The 25,008-nt window shown below is 36.8% G+C and overlaps 1 protein-coding gene across 2 annotated transcripts in view; it reads right to left on the bottom strand.

Annotated features, from left to right (window-relative positions):
• Window positions 1-25,008, bottom strand: part of KNL1 (kinetochore scaffold 1) — an 82,213-nt gene that overhangs the window by 39,919 nt on the left and 17,286 nt on the right. Inside the window, exons 5-12 of one of the 2 annotated variants that reach the window (XM_058293939.2) lie at window positions 24,873-24,934; window positions 16,542-16,594; window positions 16,274-16,304; window positions 14,464-14,501; window positions 11,374-11,426; window positions 5,208-9,089; window positions 3,506-3,644; window positions 633-700 (exon numbers count right to left, since the gene is read on the bottom strand). In XM_058293939.2, the coding sequence (XP_058149922.1) occupies window positions 633-700; window positions 3,506-3,644; window positions 5,208-9,089; window positions 11,374-11,426; window positions 14,464-14,501; window positions 16,274-16,304; window positions 16,542-16,594; window positions 24,873-24,934 (4,326 nt within the window). The remainder of the gene's footprint in view (window positions 1-632; window positions 701-3,505; window positions 3,645-5,207; window positions 9,090-11,373; window positions 11,427-14,463; window positions 14,502-16,273; window positions 16,305-16,541; window positions 16,595-24,872; window positions 24,935-25,008) is intronic. The other variant, XM_058293941.2, reaches the window with a different exon arrangement.

Here is a 25,008-nt window from a genome sequence, read left to right as displayed (position 1 = left end):
GGATATGTAAGAGTGAGAATTATTTTTTCTTCTTTTTAATTTCATTTTATTTGAATGGGTCTAGGTCCTTTTAATCTGGAATCTCCTCTTATAAATGGTTCTGCAACCCTACTTGCTCAGTAAAATTATAAATTCTATGAAGGAAAAGACAGTTCACTGCTGCAGATTTAATACATCATTGCCAGGTATGCAAATTTGAGACATGTATTCCAAGTTCCCCTGTACATCATTATTAAAAAAAAAAAAAATATATATATATATATATATATATAGGGATGCCTCGCTCCCTACACCTCCCACAGTAATACCACCCTTCATTAGTGTGGTATATTCGTTACAAGTGATGAACACATTTTGGAGCATTGCCACTAAGCATGGATTATAGTTAACACTGTAGTTTATACTCTCTCCCACACAGTTTTGTAGGTAAGAATGTGTCTTAAGGTTTTTGATAACAATAGTTATTATGATGACTTCTATTCCATATATTTAATTGCCACATTAGGTCCTTAATAAGGAAAAGAAATTTAGTATTCTGTATTTTTTAAACATTTCATAATTTTTAAATAATTGAAAAAAAACCCACACATGATAATTAGTTACAGTAGAGATGAGAAATACTTTTAACATACTTCCTTCAAGCTCTCTTCACAAATTGTGTCTCTGAGAAACTGTGATTCCATTTGACTACTGCGGTGTGCTAGAAATAAAGGAAAATAAGGTGATTTAAAAGTCAAAACTATATTGTTAACTTAATTTTAGTTATCTTTCAGGTTTATGTACAGTTCATCCTCTAGAAGATATCCACTGGGATCTTTCTAGGAAGATACTAATTTAGCAGGGCAAAGTATATTAGTAGGCTCCATTCAACTTTTATTTGGAAAGTTTCTAAAAGAAATTTTATTTTCATAAATAACACACATAACGGTTGGAATTTTAGAGTCACAAACTACCAAACAGAAAAGAAATTGCAAGAGCAATCATGTATGCCAATTTTAACGAAAAGTACAAAATTCACTGAACCACTGACAAAGATGATATATAGACACTTCAGGTGGCTATTTACTGGCCCAGAACTACCCAAGGAGATGCAGAGGCCTCTCACCAAGAATTCAAATCCAATTTAGCACCAGAGAGGAGCTTCTGAAAACATACAACTGACAAATATCACATTTGGGAATATACTGTGCTAGATGTGGGCTAAATGGGGACTCGCACTTTATGATCAAAGTAGGTTTTGCTGCTCAATTTGTGGTTAGAAGGCAACCATTAAACTTTGATTTTAGTAAAATTCTTTCCCTTAGTCAGCACTCGGTTCTAGCAAGGAGCCCTTCCCTTGCATGATCCGGGAAAGAATACTCCACACCTTTGGCCATTATTTACACTTGTTTTTTTTTTTTTTTAAAGATTTATTTATTTATTTCTCTTCCCTTCCCCTCCAACCCCGGTTGTCTGTTCTCTGTGTCCATTTGCTGTGTGTTTTTCTTCGTATGCTTCTGTTGTTGTCAGCGGCACGGGAATCTATGTCTCTTTTTGTTGAGTCATCTTGTTGCGTCAGCTCTCTGTGTGTGCACCGCCATTCCTGGGCAGGCTGCACTTTCTTTCGCGCTGGGCGGCTCTCCTTACGAGGCGCACTCCTTGCACATGGGGCTCCCCTATGTGGGGGACACCCCTGCGTGGCAGGGCACTCCTTGTGCGCATCAGCACTGCGCGTGGGCCAGCTGCACACGGATCAAGGAGGCTCAGGGTTTGAACCGCGGACCTCCCATGTGGTAGATGGACACCCTAACCAATGGGCCAAGTCCACCATCCCATCATTTATACTTTGGATACAACCACCCAAAATGAGTTATTTAAGTTGTCCTTTCCATGATACCAGGGGGAAAGCTTACAGGAAAAAAAAAAAAAAAATTTCCCAAGAGAATTAAAGAAAGCACCAACTGCTTACTTTCCCTACCCTGGTAATGGGAGAAAAATATCGTGCCTAAAAGTTGGTCTTTTGCAGATCTTTTTTTTTTTTTTTTAATTGGTTCCGGAGATTGAACCCAGGACCTCATACATGGGAAGCAGGTGTTCAGCCACTGAGCTATATCCATTCCCCAATGAGAGTTGGTGTGGTAGTTTGAGATTATTTAATGAATCCCCAAAGAGAAAGATTATGTTTGTAAACTATTCCTCCGGGTGTGACACACTTTGCATTAAATTCAAAGAATTTAAAATTTACTTGATAAAATCAATTTAGGGCTTTTGATTTGACCACATCAGTAGGGCATGACTCGGGTTGACTCCCCACCCCCTTGGTGGGCTGATATAAATGGACCTCACTCAAGAAGACACACAGGAAGAAAGATAGGTCTGTCATTTTTATTCTGGGGCCCCAGGGAGAGATAAGCCATTCTCCTGATAGTTTGCTGCTGATATAGAAAACCCTGAGAGACAAGCCCTACGCCAGCCTACAGTTGAGATTGGGAAGAAGCTGAGCTCATGGAGCCTTAAGAGGAAGGGGAAGCCCAGGAAGGAGAGAGCAAGCAGAGATGAGCAACTATCTTGCTTCAACATGTGGCAACTGACTTAGGTGAGAAAGCAAACTTGAGTTGGACTCTTTAGGGCCTTGTAACTGTAAGCTTTTACCTCAAATGAATACCCTTTATAAAAGCCAACAGATTTCTGGTACTTTGTATCAGCACCCCTTTGGCAGACTAATACAGTTGGTTTTTTCATTTTTTTTCAGGAGGTTCCAGAGATCAACCCAGGACTTCATACATGGGAAGCAGGTGCTCAACCACTTGAGCAACATCTGTTCCCCTTGCAGATCTTAATGTATATGGTATTGATTATGAGATGGAATTCCAGTCTGGAGAAAGAGTGACAGCTCTGTGTTCCATTAGGCCACACCAAAGCCTTGGGTTTACTGTGAATAAGCCCTGTGAATGCCACTTAGCCTGGTGGGCAGGAATGAGCCATGGTGGAAGTAATATGCCCAGAGAATGGGATTTGGAACTTATCTCAGGTTGGCTCAGTTACCAACGTAAAAGACCCTTTCAGACAAAATTGTGACAAAATGTCATGATTTCATAGCTCTAGGAAGAGCACTGAGTTTTGGGATTCACAGCATGAGTATCTAAGCTCTTCAGGCTCCAAGTAAGGCAAATGCTACCTGTCTTTCCACTTTACTTCCCTTGGTCATAGCTTTTAAAGTAAGGTTAGTAAGAAAAAATGGACATAACCTGCTTTAACAGATGATGAGGTACATTCAAACTTCCATTCAACTCTTTTAATGCTTCTCTACATATTATAGGTTTCTGAAGAAAATCACACTATTCCTATAGTATATCACTTCTCAATTCATTAAAATAACTAAGAATTAAAAACTGAAAATTATTGTACTTATCAACTATAGCCCTTTAAAAGCTTGTACAACATTCAAATATCTCCTGAACTGAAGTACATTTATTAGTCAAGTAAGCAGATGACTGCTATTATTTAGCTTTCATGAAAATCTTACTGCTGAAGTCCAGAGAGGTCCCATCAGCCTTGATTGAATCCAGAGAGCTGCTGCAACTAGACGGGCTCCTGCATAGGCTTTTCATCAACACACTGTTAACATTTTTATCTATATCTCCTTCAGTCTGATGACCAAAAATCTGAAAATTATTAATTAAGGAATATCATCAGGATAAAGTTATGACATTGTATGCCTATGATTAAATGTTAACACTAACAAATACTATTGCTAACATAAAATTTATAATTCATATAAAATATCTCAGTAAATAGAATAAATTATAAGCAGCTTAGGCCTTTAACTAGATTTATAACCAAAGTAATTTTATTTAAAAATATATAGAAATAACTTTATGCATTATACTGAGTAAGCAAATTATTTTTCAGATATATCCAAGTTTTAGCCATATCCTATGCACTACCAAATCTTAATCTATCCAATTATTCAACTATTAGCCACTAGGGTCAGGGCCACAATAATGCACAAAACCAGAGTTCCATTTATGAAGAATAATAGCTGCGTATGGTAGCCTTGGCTGGAGTGCAGAGAAGAAACCTATTTCCAAGCTTTAGGTCTTCCTTCCCTGACACTCTTTAGGTTGTCAAATAAGTCATGTGGCCTTGCTTTTACCACCATTTTAACCACTTCACAGTCTTAAATGTCATCTTCATTTACCTACTTAAGCACATTTTTTAGAACAACATATTCTTGGTCTAAATGCAAGAATGTAAGCTCCATGAGAGCAGATTTTTTACTGTATATTCTTACTGATGGTAGTCTAGCACCTAAAACAGTGCCTGAACATAGCAGACACTCAATATTTATTGAAGAAATTAATGAAATATTAATTTCCAGACTGTAATGTTTACATTTTTTATCATTACTACTTTCTCTAAAGCTTCCGAGACTAACCAACTATTTTCTAATGACTTCATCTCATAAAACCACTATTTCTTCATGACCTTATTTTCTTGTAGAACTACTGAAATCATCTTTCAAGCTTACTTATATTTCTTAACAGAATTTAAAATTTATATTTTCTGTTTTTCATGAACCTCTGATACTTTCTAGTCTTTATTTTCCCACTTAAAATACTCCAGTTTGAGTGACAGGTTCTGTTTCCATGGAAGTTACCCAAGTCAGTGTTTCTCAAGTTAAAAAAAAAAAAATCTATGACTCTGTAAATAAATTCAAAACCTTGCTGATTTCACTTTGAGATACTGGGCTTGTCCTGGGAATTCTTCCACCCACCACAGAAATGGACTCTCAGCTTCTACCTGTGCTCATTTAGCCAAGAAAATTCAGTCAAGCTTTTCTTTACACAATTTACATAACAAAAAGATTTTTTTACCCCACAAATATTTATAATACTGAAGATGACTTTTCAAACGACATATATCCTGCCTGGAGATTCTCAGATGCAAAGCCACTCAAGAATTATTGGCCAATCACAAGGTGATGTATGTTTCGAGTTAATTATATAATTTCGACATTGGTGAATTTTTGTCCTTCTTTCCATTTCGGTTTTCTGTGACTATTTGTCACTTTAAATTGGTTTGAAGTCTAGCTAAGTAGTCATTTAATTCCTGAAGATTCTACACAGGAATATTTCTCTAACCCTATAAATGGAAATAATAAATTCCTATTTACTCAATACTAATATTAAAATTAAGAACATTCATTGGTTCAAAACAGGGCTTACCTGCTGATCTTGTGCATCACCAAGTCTTACCTCATTTTTTTTCATTTTTTTCTCATTCTGAGTATCATCGTCTTCTTGTATCCAAGTTCTTTTTTGGCTATTGCAGGTTTCTTCCACTTTATTTTGAGATAGTAAAATTTCTCTTTGATATGTCTCAATCAGGGCCTTTCCCTCAGTTCCTATGCTAATAGAGTCTGAAGAATTAATCTCACCAGGATACATGGGAAGATTTTCCTCATTTATATATTGAGATGGACTTAAGTCCAGCTGAGCAACAACAAATCCAGGACCTGAATCCTTGCTGGAGACTGGCTGAGTTTCTAAGTAATTTAAATCAGATGTGTCTGCTGAAATCTGCTCTTGTTCATCTATACCAGTGACACTGCAATTTCTCTTGTTTGGCAATCTCGGCAAAAAGATTCCCAGAGAACATCTTCTCACTTTATTTCTATCTTTTACGACTGTCATTACTGGAACGGAATTGATCGCTGCTCCATTATGAGAATTTCTTTCTTCACTTCTATTATCCTTAACACTGTTGGATACTATGTTATTATGCATTTCTGTGGCTTGCATACTATCATTGTGTGCTTTACTTGCTTCAAGTAAGTGTTCTGAAGGCGATGGTATACAAACAGCCTGAAAACCTAAAATGTCTTTTGTTTTTCCATTCAAATTATTCAGATTTGGTTTGATACTACTAAAATTTAGAAGATTAGATGCAATCACAAGATCTGATGGTTCTCTAGGATTAGCATGAGTTTGACTCGCTTGCTTAGTTAAGTCTAAGTTACTGTGAATATCTTTAGCTGTACCACCTTGAGATGTTTGCACACTTTCCTTCAGTTCTTTGTTAGAGGCTACAGTAATCTGTTTCTCATTATTCAGCATTTTGAACTCATTTTCACATTTGGGTACAGACAAATTTTCTACAATATTTAAATTCTTATTTGCAGCTTTAGAAAGTACTGTTTCATCTTTATTGATAATACTTTGTCCTTTTGGAAGTAATGGTGGTAGCTGGGTTGAGAGATGAGGCTGAGAAGCAACAAAATCATCACAAAAGGTCTTCTTTAAACTGTGTTCTGCATTATTAACAAGGTCCTCCATTCGATCCTCTGGAAGCTCAAAAGACACTGTCTTTAAATTAAGTTTAGTCATCTCCTCCAGGTCTTGATTACATTCTAAAGTTTGATTATCTAATAGATTTTGGGGCTCCTTTACCGGATCCTCTTGATCTTTGGGAAGTGTCATGACACAGTCTAACTGACCTTTGGTATTTGCTTGAGTGATTTCTGTCTTCTCTAACAAAGGAACAGGAGCAGAGATAAGCAGTCCCTCAGGTTTTGAATAATATTCACGGGCTAAATCGTTTGCATAAACAAAATCATTTTGCACTGGGCAATTACTAAATTTTTTCTTATCTTTATCACATAAAGACATGATATTTCCTTTTAGATTATCAACATCAGAAATAACATTTGGTAAACAGGAATATTTATCACTGGATCCACAAGTAACAGTTGCGTGACTGTTCCTAAGATCTTCATTTCTTCTTCCTGTGCTATTTAAGTGAAAGCTTTCCATTTTGGCTTTTTCCAATGTATAGGGTTGATCCACAACTTTCTCCATGACCTCTTCATCCATAACAGTGCTATGGAATTTGGTGATTTCCACCTCACCTTGATCCCCAGACAAGGTATTAGTAGGAGCAAAAGGTATATGATGCTGTTGCTCAGTATGAAAAATTTTGTTTTCTATGGCCATTGCTTGACTTTTAGTAAATTCTTTAGCAGAACTACCATAGCTTTTTCCTCTTGGTATTCCTAATTTTGGGTACTCATCAAGTATTTTCTCCATGGCTTGACAATCGATGAAAACAGTATGGGACTTGGTAACTTCTAGATCATTGTGATTATCTACAAACATTACAGTTTTATCCATAGGCTTAGTAGTTATTTCATTTGGTGGGACAGTTTTACATTCTAAAGCAACTGTGTGACTTCTAGTGATCTCCATGTCATCCTGCCCACAGGTATACAGAACTGTTTTAGAAGTTTCTGCCAAAGGCACAAAATGGAAGTCCTCTCTATCTTTTAGGGCACTTTTGTGACTGATTTCCACAGTACAACTCTGAGTGATATCCATACCATTTTTATCATTCTTCCAGTGGGTTGACTGGGACACTTCCATGTTACCATGAGCTACAAATGCTACAGGTTTCTCTATAGGACCACTATTAGAACATTCTCTCTGTAGAGTTAGCTGGCTGCTTTTTGCTGCTGGATGGTCATTTTCACCATTTTCTGGAAAGAAAACACTCTCCTCATCAGGAGATGTCACTTTTGGTTTTCCTAGAATGTTTTTAGAAATTATGTGTGGTCGTGGGGATGTTTCAGTATGATTTTTGGTGATTTCTTCCCATTCATCTGAAGGGCTTTTGCTGCGAGAATGAGATTTACTGGTATTCTCAGGTGCTAGACTCAAAGACACAAGAGGAGCTTGACCTCCTAAGTTACTAATATGACTTTTAGTCAAATCCATATCATCATCTGTGAAGAGTTCAGTCTTTTTGTCAGTCAGTGAAATAGAAAAAGAATTTGCCAGGCTCTGCTGTAATCTTCCCTTAGGTACATGAATAATTGAGCTACAATTTACATTCATTTTCCCATCCTCTGATACAGTTAAATGATTTCGGAGCATTATTTCTTTTTCAGCAACTGGTATGGTTGCTATCTTTACATTTGTCTGATCTTGCTTAAAAATTTGATGATCTATTGCAACTGTGTGACTCTTGGTAATGTCCATGCTATCCTCTCCTGAATAAGCACTTTTGTCTATGAGAAAAGAGATAGTATCCGGATTGGGATATATTTTAGAAGAATTACTGTCATGCTTTAGCAAATTTTTCTCCTCTCTCATACCTGACAGACAATTGGTCAGTTCCATGGCATCATTACAACCAGAATAGAAAACTGTCTCACAACCCTGAACAGTTGGACTAGAACAAATAGATTCTGAGATCATGGATGTTTTGGCATCTTGGTTAGAAGTCTGTGTGACTGTGTGTATTTCTGCTCCTATAATATGACTTCTGTTAATATGTATTTTGTCTGTGGAGTTTAAAGCAGGGTCTTGAAATGTAGCAGTTGGTTTATTCTTCAAGATTTTCTTTCCAGAAGCTTTAGTCTCATAACCTCTTGTAACACCCATCATGACATTGTGAGTTTGATTTTCTATTCCAGATGAATTATCTGCTGAGGGTAAAATTTGACTAGTGTGGTTAATCGTCAAGTCCATAAAGTCATTGCCACAAATTGTAGTATCACCACCTTTAAATTCTCTTAAGATGGCCTCACGGGATGTGGGAACTAAAGTCTGAATATTGGCTGTATGACACTGGGTAAAATTCATCTCATCATCTTGTTCTCTAAAGATTCTAGTCACATTACTGTTATCTTCCTCTACATTAAGAGATACATGCACCTGATGTACAGAAGAAGCTCTATTTGATTCTTTGCAATGAACCATTATCTCAGAATTTTCTTTACCAAGTCCTTTAGAAGGAGAAGCATTAGATTTATCCATTTTCAATCTTTTTATGAAGTCATTAAAATTTATTTTCTTTTCTGGGGAAGTGTTCTGATGCATGCAAAAATTTAATTCTTTTTTCATTCTTGAATCTTCATTATGGAGCTTTAAGTTAGCCAGAAATGATTTGGTATCTATCTTGGTGGACTTTTCACTTTTGGTACAATCTAAAAGGCCTTTGGTAATCATCACAGTGTGACTTGCTGTCAGGTCCATCTGATTTTCATCTGAAAAGATGACTGTCTGGTCATTTTCATGTTTCCTTCCATGGCTGTGTTCTATAATTGAAAACTATAATGAAAGCAAAAAATAAGAGATCAGACCAAATGCAAACTTTTTAAAAAAGGTATTTTGAGACAAGTACTATACAGAGAATACTATATAAATAAATAATCCTCAGTGATGGTTTCATGACATATTGGTTTGTCTGAATCAATGGTGTGGTTTGTAGCAAGTAATTTGTTATTAATACATTTTTTAAAAATCTATGAATAATTTACTTTGTAGTGTTCTGGACAAATTAAAAATCAGTGTCAATTACATACACACCCTCTAAAATGACTAAAAAATAAAAAAGACCCAACACCAAATGTAGTCATACTGAAAATTCTAATTTTTGTACTGAAGGTCATTCTCAACTTAAATAAAAAAGACTTGGAAAGGGATAAGTGCATGATGGCTACTTCATATTATACTCTGTATTTTTGGGAGTTGGGTTCTCTTTGAATCTTAATGTAGTGGATTTCTTTTTAAGGACATGGTCTAAATCCTTGCTACTTAAAGCATAGTCCATGGGCCAGCACACTAGAATCTACTAGGAGACTGTTAGAAATATAGACTGAAATCTACTGGATAAGAATCCATATATTTTTTTAAATCCTCAAGTGATTCATATGTTCATTAAACTTTAAGAAGTGCTGGTGTAACTAATATAACTCCCTATTATCTAAATTCTTAGTAGTGATTAAACTACCCTTAATTAAAAGGTAAGTTAGGAAGTTTTTACAGTCTATGTTGGTTCATTTTGTAGGTCATCCCTAAATCATGCCATCTCCATTGAATTTTTTGTTGTTTTAACTGTCAAGAAAGGTTAAAATAAGAAGTCACTTGCGTGCAAATGATGGAAACAACCCAAGTGTCCTAAACCAATGAACGGATAAACAAAATGTGGTATATACATATGATGGAATACTATGCTGCTATAAGAAGGAATGAAATTGGGACATATTTGATGACATGGATGAACCCTGAACATATTGTGCTAAGTAAAATAAGCCAGACAAAAAAGGACAAATATTGTATGGTCTCACTAATATGAACGAAATATGAAGAATACACACAGAAGAGTTAAAACCTAGAATATAGGTTACTAGGAGATAGGATGAGGGCTGAAAAGGGATATTGATGTTTAATGTATGTAGAATTTTTAATTAGCTTGACTGTAAAAGTATGGACATAGAGTTGATGGTAACACATTATAGTGAGTATAACTAACACAGCTGGTTTATAAATGGGATTGCAGCTGAAAAGGGTAGTCTAGAGATGTAAGTGCCAATTTAAAGAAAGCTAGAGAATAATATAGGGACTGAATAACATAGTGAACCCAGAGGTGGATGAGGATTGTGGTTAAAAGTACAAAAACAAGAATGTTCTTCTATGAACTAGAACAAATGTACATCACTGTTATAAGGTGTTAAGAATAGGGACTGAAAGGAGGACGCACGGCAGTTTTGATTCTTCCCTTACATCTTACTTCAGTTTGAGTAATTTACCACAAACTTTGTTATTGAAAACTGTATAATTTTGTTTCCAAAATATCTTTGAAAAAGTCATAGTTTGAAGAAAAACAATTCTTAACTAAAATCTCACAACTATAATGGATTATGAAACAAATTGTGAGAAAACTTTTTATGTCTAAACTTGTTATAGCTTGTCTAAATGAGTAGTACTTTTTTTGCTTCTTTCTGCAACAGATTTGGATAGGTTCTGGAAAACCTTGAGTTTAATGATGAATTGGTAAGTGATGAAAACAATCCCTGCTATTTCGTGGGATAACTTGCTCCAAATCTTAATTTGTATTAATTGTGTGTATTGTGTAGTAAATGCTTGAATTAAAAATTAAGAATGCTTGTCTTAAAGCTCTTTTGTTGTAATTATGAGATATGTGAATCTATCACTTGTATTTTTGTGTGATCAGTTTTAACTGAGATATTTTACATACAATAAAATTATTAAAATGTAAAACAATAATAGGGAGATGCATGGGAAAAACACAAAGTAACTTATGGACTATAGATAATGGAAATATTGTAATATTCTTTTAAAAATGTCAAAGAAAGTATGATGTTAATAATAGGGGGGTATGGAAAAAACATACCAAATATACTCTATAGACCACAGTTTGTGGTAAGAGTCTGATGATATTCTCTCATAATCTGCAACAAATGTTTCACAACAATGTAAGATATTGGTGGAGGGGTGTTGTAGGTAATTTTGCACATTATGCATGATTGTTTTGTAAGTGCACAACTTCTCTAATAAAAAATAAAAAGAAGTCACTTGCAGAAACTCATACCTCTCTTTGTTGCATCTGGGTCTGAATGGGAGCACAAAGTAATGTGTTCATCCCTATTGAGGAAAGAAAAACAACACTGCAGTCAATGACTTAAATATTATAAATCGCCAAGGGCTGTTGCTTTTCCTTTTTTAGGTTCTTCACCAGTTATAAGTATTTACTGGGGTTTTATCAGTTATTAAGCCTTTCAGAAAGACTTATGCATTATAGTTCATTAAGTTTTTTTTTTTTTTTTTAGGTCTGGGGCTAGGATTGAACCCTAGGACCTCGTATGTGGGAAGCCAGTGCTCAACCACAGAGCCACACTGGCTTCCCTGAGTTGTTTTTTTCTTGTTTGTTTTTGCTTTTAGGAGGCACTGGGGACCAAACTCAGAACCTTTCATGTGGGAAGCAGGCATCCAACTGCTTGAGTCACATCCATTCCTCCATTAAGACTTTTAAGGTCCTATTTTAGTGCAAGAGTGATCAGTGACGATTGTATTCTCTGTATGACTGAAATCTTTTTAGAATATGGTGGTGACTTTAAAGGCTGTGACTGGTAGAAGGTTTAAAGTACTTTTTTCCCCCACACTTAATTTTTTTTTTAATACCCCTTTGTGGCTTTCTTTTTGCATGCTGTCTGCTCTCGGTGTCTATTTGCTGTGCGTTCTTCTGTGCCTGTATTTATTTATTTTATTTCCCCTCTCCACTTGTGGCTTGCTTGCTGTCTGCTCTCTGTGTCCATTCACTGCATGCTCTTCTATGTTTTTGCTTGTCTCCCTTTTTTTTTGTTGCATCACCTTGCTGAGTTGGCTCTCCATGGCGCTTATGGGCCCCGAGCAGTGCTCCGCAGTGCTTGCGGGCCAGGCGGCTCTCTGCATCGTGCGAGTGAGCCTGCCTTCACAAGGAAGCCCCAGAAAATGAACCCAGGGCCTCCCATTTGGTAGACAGGAGCCCAACTGATTGAGCCACAGCTGCTTCCCACCACACTTAATTTTTATTTCAAAGACAGCAGAGGTTACTGGGTAAAGAATATCAAATGATGAGACTGAAAGTTAGGTCAAGATTTTGAAGGGTCTTTTATTACATGTGAAGGATTCCAGACATTCCCATTGATGGAATATGCATTTTATACAAATAATTCCAGAGAAGAAGAAAGCAGATTAAGGAGAATAACCAATAAAGAAGTTACTGCAATAGTTCAAATACATGATGAGAATTTGTGATATGGCAAGAAACAATAAGAGCTTAGACTCAAGATGTTTTAGAATTGAAATATAAAGGTTTAGGTAACAAACTGGACTTTGAAAATAAGGAAGGGATTGAAGATGCTATATTCAAACAGGAAATAGATTTTAAAATATTTAAGTCTAAAGGTAAATCTTTAGAACATTTTTAAAAGTTTATGGCAACCTCAAGTACATATAATGAATTACAGACTTTTTACTAAAGGTCTTCTTTATATATCATATTTCCATTCATTTACTCAACAAATATTGATTCAAAACCTATGTTTCAAAAACTCAGCTAACTATTAAGACACAAAGAAAAACAAGACAGCATTTGTAGCCTCAAAGAGTTCCTTGTTTAATAAGAAAGCCAGAAGTAAACACCTAAAATACAATGTGATAAATTCTCCAATAGACTGAAAAATAAAAGGGATACTGTGGAACACAGGAACAGTGACTAATTCCTTGGTTTTCTCAGAAAAGGCTCCATTTAAATCGGTGGTATTTAAGTATGGTGACAGTCTGTGAACTGCTTGTTATCAATTCATGATGAGATAAAAAGCTTGCAGCAACTGTAAATCATGTACTATTTCCTTCATCAAGAAAGCTTTGCTAAGACATAAGTGTCAGATGAACAAAACAGTGACTTAGTGGTATAGATGTCTTACATACTGGTATATATTGTAAGTTTGTGGATTGGCTACTTTAAGAGTACTGAAAATGAGCCTTGAAAACTGAGAAGACTGACTGAGGAAAGTTAGAGTAGGAAGAGCACCTTTGACAGAGGTATTTATAGATGCATAGCAGGAAAAAAATTTCCATATAAAGAACTGCAAATAGTTCATCATGGGTTAGAGCATAAAAGGAAGGAGATAAGGCTGGAAAAGAAGACAAACCAAATTATAAAGGGATTTCTAAGTCAGTGCTAAGGAGTGTGAGCTTTTTCCTGAAAGCAAAAAAGTTCCATTGAACAATTTTCAGCTGGGAAGCAATATGAGCAGATTTAGAAATTTGTAAAATGGATTGGAAGAACAAGGCTCAATACAATAGTCTAAGGAAGAATATAATGAGGACTTGAAGTAAAGCAGTGGCAGAAGGATTAGAAAATAGGTAACAGATTTGCAAGATATTTAGGGGAAGTGGACTTGGCTCAACTGATAGGCTGTTCCCCTACCATATGGAGGATCCAGAGTTCAAACCCAGGGCCTCCTGACCTATGTGGTGAGCTGGCCAAGCGCAGTGCTGCCGTGCACAAGGAGTGCTGTGCCACGCAGGGGTGTCCCCCACGTAGGGGTGCCCCACACGAAAGGAATGCGTCCTGCAAGGAGAGCTACCCTGCATGAAAAAAGCACAGGCCATCCAAGAATGGCGCCGCACACATAGAGAGCTGATGCAGCAAGATTATGCAACAAAAAAGAGACGTAGTTTCCCAGTGCCGCTTGACAGTACAAGCGGATGCAGAAGAACACAAGCGAATGGACACAGAGAGCAGACAACAGGAGGGAAGGGGATAGAAATAAATTAAATAAATCTTTAAAAAATAAAAAAATAAAAATAAAAATAAAAATATTTAGGATAGCTAAAAATCAGCGCCATTTGGGGAATAAAGAAAGAGTTCAAAATGATTCCTTGATTCCTGATTTGGAAGAATGATTGAGAGTGAGTCCAAGATAAGACAAGATAAGAAAAAAAGGGGAACATCAGGTCTGAGAGAAATAATATTCAGTTTTTGAAATTCTAACTTAAAGACTTTAGGCAAAGTACAAAATTCTCTTCATATACTTGATTTTTTTCATGGTTCTTTATATACTACTTTACTTATAAGGGAATCTGGATGAAGAGAAAAGTGTTTGATAAGAAAAGTATTCTGATTCATACTCACCAGTAATTTCAGAGTGATTATCTTCTGAATTCTTATTCCTAAAAATTAAAAGTATTTTCATACTTTTAACAATGATCATGAATCACAACAGTTGAAAGAGCAGGGAAAGAGAAGGATGTGTAGGGAGGGTGACTAGCAGAAAAACAGAGAGACATCATTTTAAAAAGACTCATCTAATACTGGCAGAAAAAATTAAGAGGCAATTTTAAAAACCCTTTTCAGATTGGTTTTAGTGGTTTGTTAATTTTAAGATTAGTATTAAAAGATGCTAGATATCTGTTTTTTGCTTATTTAAAAAAAGGATGATCCATAAAGCAATTCATTTCTAGAAATTTAGCCTTAAAAAATTAAGTAAAAAAAAAAAGGGAAACAACCCAAATGTCCATCAATAGGGAACTGACTAAATAAATGTTGGTACATGTATACAATAGATCATAATAGAATGAGGTAGATCTGTATGTAATAAGATGGAATTACTAAATGATTCCATTTTTATTTTTTTAAAAACAATATAAATATAAACAAGCATTTGTATATGCATGGAAAATTTCTAGAAAGACACCCACAATTGTCAACAGTGATAGTGTTATCTGTGCAGAATGGGTCACCTAGGGAAGAGGGAGTAGATATCTATTTTTTACTTCATTCCCTTCTATACCCTTTGAAACCATGAATACTATTACTTCCATCAACAACTTTAAATTTGAAAAAATTTAAAATTTACATGGTTCAAAATTAAAAGCACAAAATGCTCCTCTCCCAACACATTTATCCTCTAGCCATCCACTTCCCTTTTCTGCTGGTAATCAATCTTATCAGTTTCTTGTGATCCTTCCAGAGGTATTTTATGCATCTATAAGTCAATATATATACACATGCATACACATATATACACATATAAGTCAATATATATGTGTGTGTGTAAGTGAACACACACAAATTTTTCTTTTTCCCTCCTTTTCTCACGTAAGAGGTAATTGACTATGCACTTTGTTTTGCACCTTGCTTTTTCATTTTAAGTAATATGCTTGGTGAATTTTCTATAGTAACTTATAAAGATAAAAATTCTTGTTCTTTTTATCCAGTTGCATGGGAGCCAATCACATGGAAATTTTGTAATTTATTTAACCAGTCCCTTCTAATGGATCTTTAGGATTTGTCATGTCTTTTGTTATTTCAACAAATGCTGCAATCAATAACCTTATATATTCATCATTTCAAACATTTACAAGTGTATTGGTGAGATAAAGTCCAAAATGTGAAATATCTGAAACAAAGGGCATTTATAATTTTGAACAATATTGCCAAATTGCCTTCCAGAGGTTATCAAAATTTACAGTCCCACCAGCAATGATTTTTTTTTACCAGTATTCTTAACAAATTAGATGAAAACTGCATCTCAGTGAAGTTTTAATTTGTAGTTCTCTTATAATGAATGAAGATAAGCACTTTCCATTTCATCAGGAGTTACTGGTATTTACTTTTCTATGTATTAATAGTATAATAAAAAAGACTAATTTAATGAAAAAATCTGAAGACTTGGTATTTATTGTTTTGTACTGTTAATGTATGTTAAGGATGCATATACAAGAGTAAAACGTTTCATCATTCTTACTAAGAGTGTTATAATGTACCCATTTATCATATATAGCAGTATACTAAATTCTGCAAAAAAAACTGTTTTCTGAATTAATCCTAGGTAATCCACAAAAGGGACATAAAAACAAAAAACCAAAGAATATTATTTAAAAAAAACATTTAATAGAAATAAAGAACTTTAAATAATTTGAACCACATTTTCCTTACTTACAGCATAAGCAAAACATTTTCTCCTTCTGTTTCTAAAAATAAAGAAATAAAAATTTTTTCAAATGTACATTGATAAAGCATTAGAAAAATTATATAAGGACATTAACAACAATTAAAGAAGTTCCTTACTCTATTTTCCACCCTAATGGCTTAAGTTTTACTTTTTAAGCAATAAGATAAATAATAAATTATATCAATTATCTGGTTAGATAATCACAGTGAAGTTTTAAAGAAAGCAGATTTAGCAGGGATTGCAGTGATATATTTACCTGTAATTTCTGATGTTCTCACTGTTTTCATATGAGACTCTGTCTGGAATATCCTAAAAGAGAAAATAAAGATAACTGAAAATGTGCAATTTCTAATGAGAACCCTTTGATGTTAATTTATACTGTATTTTGAGCTCGATAAAAATAATACTTTGACTTCAGTTCCCTCTTTGTTACATCATGTACTATTTTCAAATGCCAAATAGTCTACTACAGCAAATCTGTAATGGTTTTCTAATGAGCTCTGACTTAATTATATTTTTATCCTTGCCAATAATCTAAAATATTCATTTTAGCCAACAAGTATTTATTAAGCATTCATTATATGCCTGGTATTACACCAGTGTTTTTATCTGAGTCAAACACATGATCCTTGACTTTGAGGGGTTTCCACAATGCAAGGAGCACCGGAATCAGCACATAATATTATAAACATCATCTAACTGATTTTGTTTATTAGAGAAGTAGGTTTATAGAGAAACCATGCAAAAAATACAGAGTTTCCTTATATTATCCTATTATTAACACTTTCCATTAGTGTGGTACATTTGCTGCAATTGATAAAAGAAGATGTATTTTAGTAGTGCTAATTATATTCACAATGTTATGCTACCATCACTACATCCATTACCAAAACTTTCTCATTATAGAAATTTTTCCAAATAGAAACTCTGTACATTTTAAGCATTAACTTCCAATTTCCTAACCTCACCCCAATTTTGTAAAAAAATTGTCAAAAAATTAAAGGTGCCTACTAGACTTTTTCTTTGGGGGGAAAAAAAGGAATATATATATATATCCCAAAGAACTGAAAACAGGGATTTGAACAGATGCTTGTATAACAATGTTCACAGCAGTATTATTCGCAATAGCCAAAGGAGAAGCAATTCAAGTGTTCATCAACAGAGGAATGGGTAAACAAAATGTGGTATATACATATAATGGAATAGTATTCAGTTATAAAAAGGGTTGAAGTTGTGATATACGCTAAAATATGGATGAACCCTGAAGACACACACTGAGTGAAATAAGCCAGGCACAAAAGGACAGATATTGTATGATTTTGCTTATATATAAATAACGACAACATGCAAATTCATAGAGACAGAGCACAGATTACAGGTTACAGAGGGAAGGAGAGGAGGAATGCAAAGTTAATGTTGATGGGATATAGAGTGTCAGTTTGGGGAGGAGGAGAAGTTTTGGTATGGATTTTGATGGTAACACAAAATTGTGAATGTAATTAATACCACTGAATTGTACACTTGAAAGTGGTTAAAATGGGGAAGTTCATGCTGTATATATTTTAACAGTTGAGAATTTTTTTAGTTAAAAAACAATCTAGAGGGAAGTGGACTTGGCCCAGCGGTTAGGGCGTCCGTCAACGACATGGGAGGTCCCCGGTTAAAACCCCGGGCCTCCTTGACCCGTGTGGAGCTGGCCCATGCACAGTGCTGATGCGCACAAGGAGCGTCGTGCCACGCAGGGGTGTCCCTGCGTAAGGGACCCCCATGCGCAAGGAGTGCACCCCATAAGGAGAGCCGCCCAGCGCAACAGAAAGTGCAGCCTCCCTAAGAATGGTGCTGCACACTCAGAGAGCTAACACAACAAGATGATGCAACAAAAACACAGATTCCCGTGCCGCTGACAACGACAGAAGTGGACAAAGAAGACGATGCAGCAAACAGACACAGACGACAACCGGGGTGGTGGGGAGGGGAAGGGGAGAGAAATAAATAAATAATCTTAAAAAAAAAAATCTAGGGAAGTGGATTTGGCCCAACAAATACGGAGTCCGCCTACCACATGGGAGGTCCAAGGTTCAAACCCAGGGCCTCCTGACCCGTGTGATGAGCTGGCCCATGAGCAGTACTGATGAGCTCAAGGAGTGCTGTGCCACGCAGGGCTGTCCCCCCACATAGGGGAGCCCCATGTGTAAAGAGAGCTGCCCGGGGCGCAAAAAATACAGTCTGCCCAGGAATGGCGCAACACACACGGAGATTTGACACAGCAAGATGACACAACAAAAACGAGACACAGATTCCGGGTGCTGCTGACAAGAATACAAGCGGGCACAGAAGAACACACAGTGAATGGACACAAAGAGCAGACAACTGGGGGGGGGAGCGGGAAAGAGGAGAGAAATAAATAAAAAATAAATATTAAAAAAAAAATCTATAAAAAGAACAGGAGAAAATGTAGATGATTTAAAAATATATTTATTGGGAAATGGACTTGGCCCAGTGGTTAGGGCGTCCGTCTACCACATGGGAGGTCCGTGGTTCAAACCCCGGGTCTCCTTGACCCATGTGCAGCTGGCCCATGCGCAGTGCTGATGCACGCAAGGAGTGCCCTGCCACGCAGGGATGCCCCCGAGTAGGGGAGCCCCACGCGCAAGGAGTGCACCCTGTAAGGAAAGCCACCCCGTGCAAAAGAAAGTGCTGCCTGCCCAGGAATGGCACCACACAGGGAAAGCTGAATCAGCAAGATGACGCAACAAAAAGAAACACAAATTCCCGTGCCGCTGACAACAACAGAAGCAGACAAAGAAACAAGATGCAGCAAATAGACACAGAGAACAGACAACCGGGGTTGGGGGGGAGGGGAGAAAAATAAATAAATAAATCTTTAAAAAAAAAAAAATATATATATATATATATATATATATTTATCAGGAGCAGATGTGGCTAAAGCAGTTGAACACCTGATTCCCACATGGGAGGTCCCGGGTTCTGTTCCCAGTGCCTCCAAAAAACAAAACAAAACAAAAAACAAACAACAAGCAAACAAACAAAAAAACTAATTCAGGGGAGCCAATGTGGCTCAGTGGTTGAGTACCAGCTTCCCAAACATGAGGTCCAGGGTTCAATCCCTGGTCCCAGTACCAAAAGAAAAAAAAAAAAAAAATATATATATATATATATATATATATATATATATATATGTCTCATTTGATATTTGATATTTTAAACACAATCTGGAAACCAAAAAGGAAAAGATGAGTAGATTTTACCATATACAAATTTAAAACTTTTATACAGGAAACCACTCAACAAGCAAAATCAAAATGGGTAAAAAAGAAATTGCCATATAGATGAAAAAGTGCTGATATCCCTAATAGTTAAAGAACTTAAACAAACTGAAAGAAAACAACAAACAGAAAAAGAATGACCTAGAAACAGTGACAAGCCCAACACAATGAGAACCTATAGCAGACAGACTGTAGTCTCTAAAGGACATTTTCTACTAAAAGGAACCTGGGCTCCTCGGGATATTTGAATCTGGTCTGAGGTAGAAAATACTCAGAATGAATATGAATATCTTGTTATATAATTAAGCAAAGAAGTTATCAAAATTATTGGATTTGTGTTAAAAGATATCAGAAGTTGATCTGAAGAGATTTTCACTGGCCAAAAATGAATAATTTTGAGTATCAATAAAAGTAATAACTGGAATGTACTGAAACACATCAACTATACTAAAGTCCACGAGTTCATAAAGACACTGAGGGAGGTCAAAATTCATTGGTTAACTTTGGAGGATGGTTGGAAACCAACTTATTATTTTAAGAGCTGGAAAATAAAGGGAGAAAATCATGCATTTAATCTGTCTTTCATATTTGAACAGTAATTCAGAGTAACCAAATAGCTGATATGGGAACGTTCTCTCAATAGAAGAACTGCTGTCAACAAATGAAGAATCAATAACAGAAAGAGAATATTAACAATTAGTAAACTCTCAAGAAATGGTGGGTCTAGGCAATATCATCAATGGCTGTTAACATTACAAAAACAGATATAACTGGGTAAGTGCCATCAGATGGAAGCACATAATACTACCTATGAATTATTCTTGTCCAAAAAAATCTTAATTTAAATCAAATCAAGCTTCCAGATCTAAGTATCGATTTATAGGAAATCTAGAGAGTAAGAGAAATGTATGAAATGACACTTCTGGTATGCAACCAGCAAAATTCAGAATGTGGACCACCATAGGACAAATGGTCATTTATTCAACAAATTACAAGGAATAAAAAGAGAGAAGAATAACTTACACATTAAGAGACTCAGGGGCAAGTGGATGTGACTCAACTGAAAGTACCCGCCTACCATATAGGAGGTCCATGTTTTGGTATCCAGGACCTCATGGCCCATGCAGTGAGCTGGCCCACATGCAGTGCTGCAGCGCACAAGGAGTGCCCTGCCATGCAGGGGTGTCCCCTGCGTAGGGGAGTCCCACATGCAAGGAGTATGCCCCACAAGGAGAGCTGCCCTGCACACACACAAAAAAGCACAGCCCACCCAGGAGTGCTGCTGCACATACGGAGAACTGCCGCAGCAAGATGACACAACAATAAGAGACACATTCCCAGGGCCACCTGACAAGAATGAAAGTGGACACAGAAGAACACTTTCGCTAAGTGCGAAAGAAAGTGCAGCCTGCCCAGGAATGGTGCCGCACACATGGAGAGCTGACACAAGATGATGCAACAAAAAGAAACACAGATTCCCGTGCCGCTGACAACAACAGAAGCGGACAAAGAAGACGCAGCAAATAGACACAGAGAACAGACAACCGGGGTGGGGGGGGGGGCGGGAAGGGGAGAGAAATAAATAAAATAAATCTTTAAAAAAAAAACACAATGAGAAGACACAACAAAAGACACAACAAGCAGGGAGCGAATGTGGCTCAAGCAATTGGGCACCTCTCTCCCACATGGGGAGGTCCCAGGTTTGGTTCCTGGTGCCTCCTAAAAAGAAGACGAGCACACAATGAACAGATAGAGAAGACAGCAAGTGCAGCAAGTGGGGGAAGAAATAAATAAATAAAATGAACCTTTTAAAAAAAAGATTAAAGAAGGTAAAATCATATAGTTATCTCAAATAGATGCTCTAAAAGCCTACTCATTCCTAATTAGAAAAAAAAAAGTTTTAGCAAATTGGTATTTATTAGAAACCCTGTTTAAAGGTTACCATAGAAATTATATAAAGAGACCAAAAAAATCATAAAATAATAAATTTTAAATTATCCAATAAGGGAGAATGGGTGTACCAATTTTACCAATAAATGTAAACATCTACGCCCACCCCTGGCCGTTTTGAGGTACCAGAGTTGGGGTTTGAAACCGGGACCTCATATATGGGAAGCCACAGTCAACCAATGAGCTAAACCAGCTTCCCCAAGTTGGTTTTTTTGTTTGCTTTGCTTGTTTTTTGTTTTTAGGAGGTACTGCTGGTTCAACCCGGGACCTAGTATGTGGGAAGCAGGCGCTTAACCCTTGAGCTATATCCACTCACCTGTCCCTTTTATTTGAACCTATGTTTAGCACTATACTCATTAAATATATGTCCCAGAGACTTAAATCTTCTGTCTGTTCATACGCCAGTTGAGCCCTGAATCTGAGTAGGGTTGGAGCACCTACTGTTCAGTTCATTGGACTCACCTAGGACAACTAATAAAAGGAGGAGGATGGACAATGCCCCTCCCAAAGAACAGAGAGCATGCACAACTGTAAGCAAGACAGTTCCATCCATCTGCCCTGTGGGATCTAAGCCCCCTCTCAAGCAGAAACAGAGGGGGCATCACTACCCCAAAATCCTTAAGATTGAGGAATGAACAAACAGAAGGGGTGAATACAACTATGGGCTAAAGTAGACTTATTATTTTAGCAATGGAAGAACTTGTAACAAGGCAGTGGCCACCAGAAATTCGGAGGGGAGGGAGAGGGAAGAATTGGTGCAACATGGGGCATTTTTGGGACATTGGAATTTCTCCTGCTTGACAGTGCAATGATGGATGGATACAGTCATTATACTCAAAACCTATAAAATTGTATGGGTCAAAGTGTAAATTATAATGTAAACTATAGAGCACAGTCAGTAGCAATGCTTCAATATGTGTTCATCAATTGTAATAAATGTACCACATTAATGAAAGATGTTGTTAATGGGGAAAAGTTTGGGAGGGGGAGGTGGGAGGGTTAATGGGAATCCCCCCATATTTTCTATGTAACGTTTATGTAATCTAAGCTTCTTTCAAATAAATTAGAGGGAAGCAGATGTGGTTCAGCTAACTTGGGTCCCATCTACCATAAAGGAGGTCCAGGGTTCAATGCCCAGGGCCTCCTGGTGAAGGTAAGCTGGTCCATGTGGTGAGCTGGCCCATGTGGAGCGCTGCCCCGTGCAGGAGTGCTGGCGCATGCAAAGAGCTTACACAGCAAGATGATGCAACAAAAAGAGACAGAGAAGAGAGATAATAAGAGACACAGGCAGATCAGGGAGCTGAGGTGGCTCAAGAGAATGATCACCTCTCTCCCACTCCAGAAGGTCCCAGGATTGGTTCCTGGAGCCACCTAATGAGAAGACAAGCAGCACAGAAGAACACACAGCGAATGACCACAGAGAGCAGACAATGGGGGTGGTGGTGGTAGAAATAAATAAATATATCTTAAAAAAAAAAAAAAGCTAAAATCATATAATTACAGAAAACCCAAATAGTGTAATTCATAAGGTGGCTCTAACTGATATATAGCAAACCCTACACTCTAAAACTACAAAACATACTTTCTTTTCAAGTGTCTATGGAACATATGCACAAATTAATCACAAACATGGCAAAGAAAACTTCAATAAAAATCAAAATAGGGAGGTGGATTTCGTCCAGTGGTTAGGGTGTCCGTCTACCACATGGGAGGTCCGTGGTTCAAACCCTGGGCCTCCTTGACCCATGTGGAACTGGCCCATGTGCAGTGCAGATGCGCGCAATGAGTGCTGTGCCACACAGGAGTGTCCCCCGCTTAGGGGAGCCCCATGTGCAAGGAGTGCGCCCCATAAGGAGAACCACCCAGCACGAAAGAAAGTGCAGCCTGCCCAAGAATGGCGCTGCACACACGGAGAGCTGACACAACAAGATGACGCAATAAAAAAAGAAACGCAGATTTCCGTGCCGCTGACAACAGAAGCCGACAAAGAAGATGCAGCAAACAGACACAGAGAACAGACAACCGGGGTGGGGGGGAAGGGGAGAGAAATAAACAAATAAATAAATTTTTTAAAAAAAATAAAAATAAACAGATTAGCATTCTCTGACTACAATATAAATTAAAAAACTAACAACAATAACAAAATGCTCATACTACCTAAAATTTTTTAAATTTTATTTTAAATTCTTGACTCTTAAGAGGAAATAGACTGCTGAACATCAAGAAAATAATCATGAAAACAGTACATATAAGAATTATATTAAGGGAAGCGGACGTGGCTCAACTGATAGAGTGACTGCCTACCCTATGGAGGATCCAGGGTTTGATACCCAGGGCCTCCTGGACCGTGTGGTGAGCTGGTCCGTGCGCAGTGCTGCCGCACGCAAGGAGTGCCACGAAACGCAGGGGTGTCACCTGTGATGGGATGCCCCATGTGCAAAGAGTGCACCCCGCAAGGAAAGCCATACTGCATGAAAAAAGCACAGCCTGCCCAGGAGTGGCACTGCACACATGGAGAGCTGATGCAGCAAGATGACGCAACAGAAAAAAAGAGACGCAGTTTCCCGGTGCTGCTGACAAGAATGCAAGCGGACACAGAAGAACACGCAGTGAATGGACACAGAGAGCAGACAAGGAGGGGGAAGGGGAGAGAAATAAGTAAATAAAAATAAACCTTAAAAAAAAAAAAAAAGAATTAAATTAATAAATTAATTTAAGGAGATTGACACCTTTATGATGTTGAATCTTTTTACCCAGGAACATGGTATGCCTTCATTTATTCAGTTCTTAATTAGAATCAATTCTTCAATATTGCTTTATTGTTCATATAGATCTTATACACTTTTAATGACATTTATAGCAACAAAATATAATGGAAATACAAGGAGCCATTTATCTTATATCTGTTATTATTTATAAATAACAACCCTATTGATTTCCATATATTAAGTTTGTGCCCTGCTACCTATTGCTTGGAGTAGTATTTCAGTTACTATTCTTGGATTTTCCTAATAAACAATCATTTAATCTAGAAAATAAAAGATTTATCCCCTCCTTTCCAATTTTATAATTCTGATTTCTTTCTTTAGTTCATTTGTGTTGGTTAATATCTCCAGTACAATTTTAAATAACAGTGGTGACAAACTTTCCTGTTTTGTCCCTGACTTTAGAGTGAATGCTTTCATTGTTTTTCTTTTAAGTAAGTATAATGCTGAATAGCAACCTTTTAAATGACAATACTCTAATGCTTATCTAAACAAAATGCAGATTCTGGGAGTTAGTACCAACCTATTTGATTTGACACACAAAAAGCATTATCTGTAAAATATGAAGTATTTCCTTCAACTTACTTTATAGTATCTGCAAAGCTGACTCGACGAGAGCTTTTCTTATTTCTCAAAGCATTAGAATCCTAAGGGCAGAGAATATATGGTATGATTCTTAATAAAACCAATGTGCATCATGTCTCCTGAATACAATGGACAG

The sequence above is a fragment of the Dasypus novemcinctus genome, chromosome 3 (genome assembly GCF_030445035.2).
Source record: "Dasypus novemcinctus isolate mDasNov1 chromosome 3, mDasNov1.1.hap2, whole genome shotgun sequence".
Lineage (NCBI taxonomy): Eukaryota > Metazoa > Chordata > Mammalia > Cingulata > Dasypodidae > Dasypus > Dasypus novemcinctus.
This window is presented reverse-complemented; position numbering and strand designations above follow the sequence as displayed.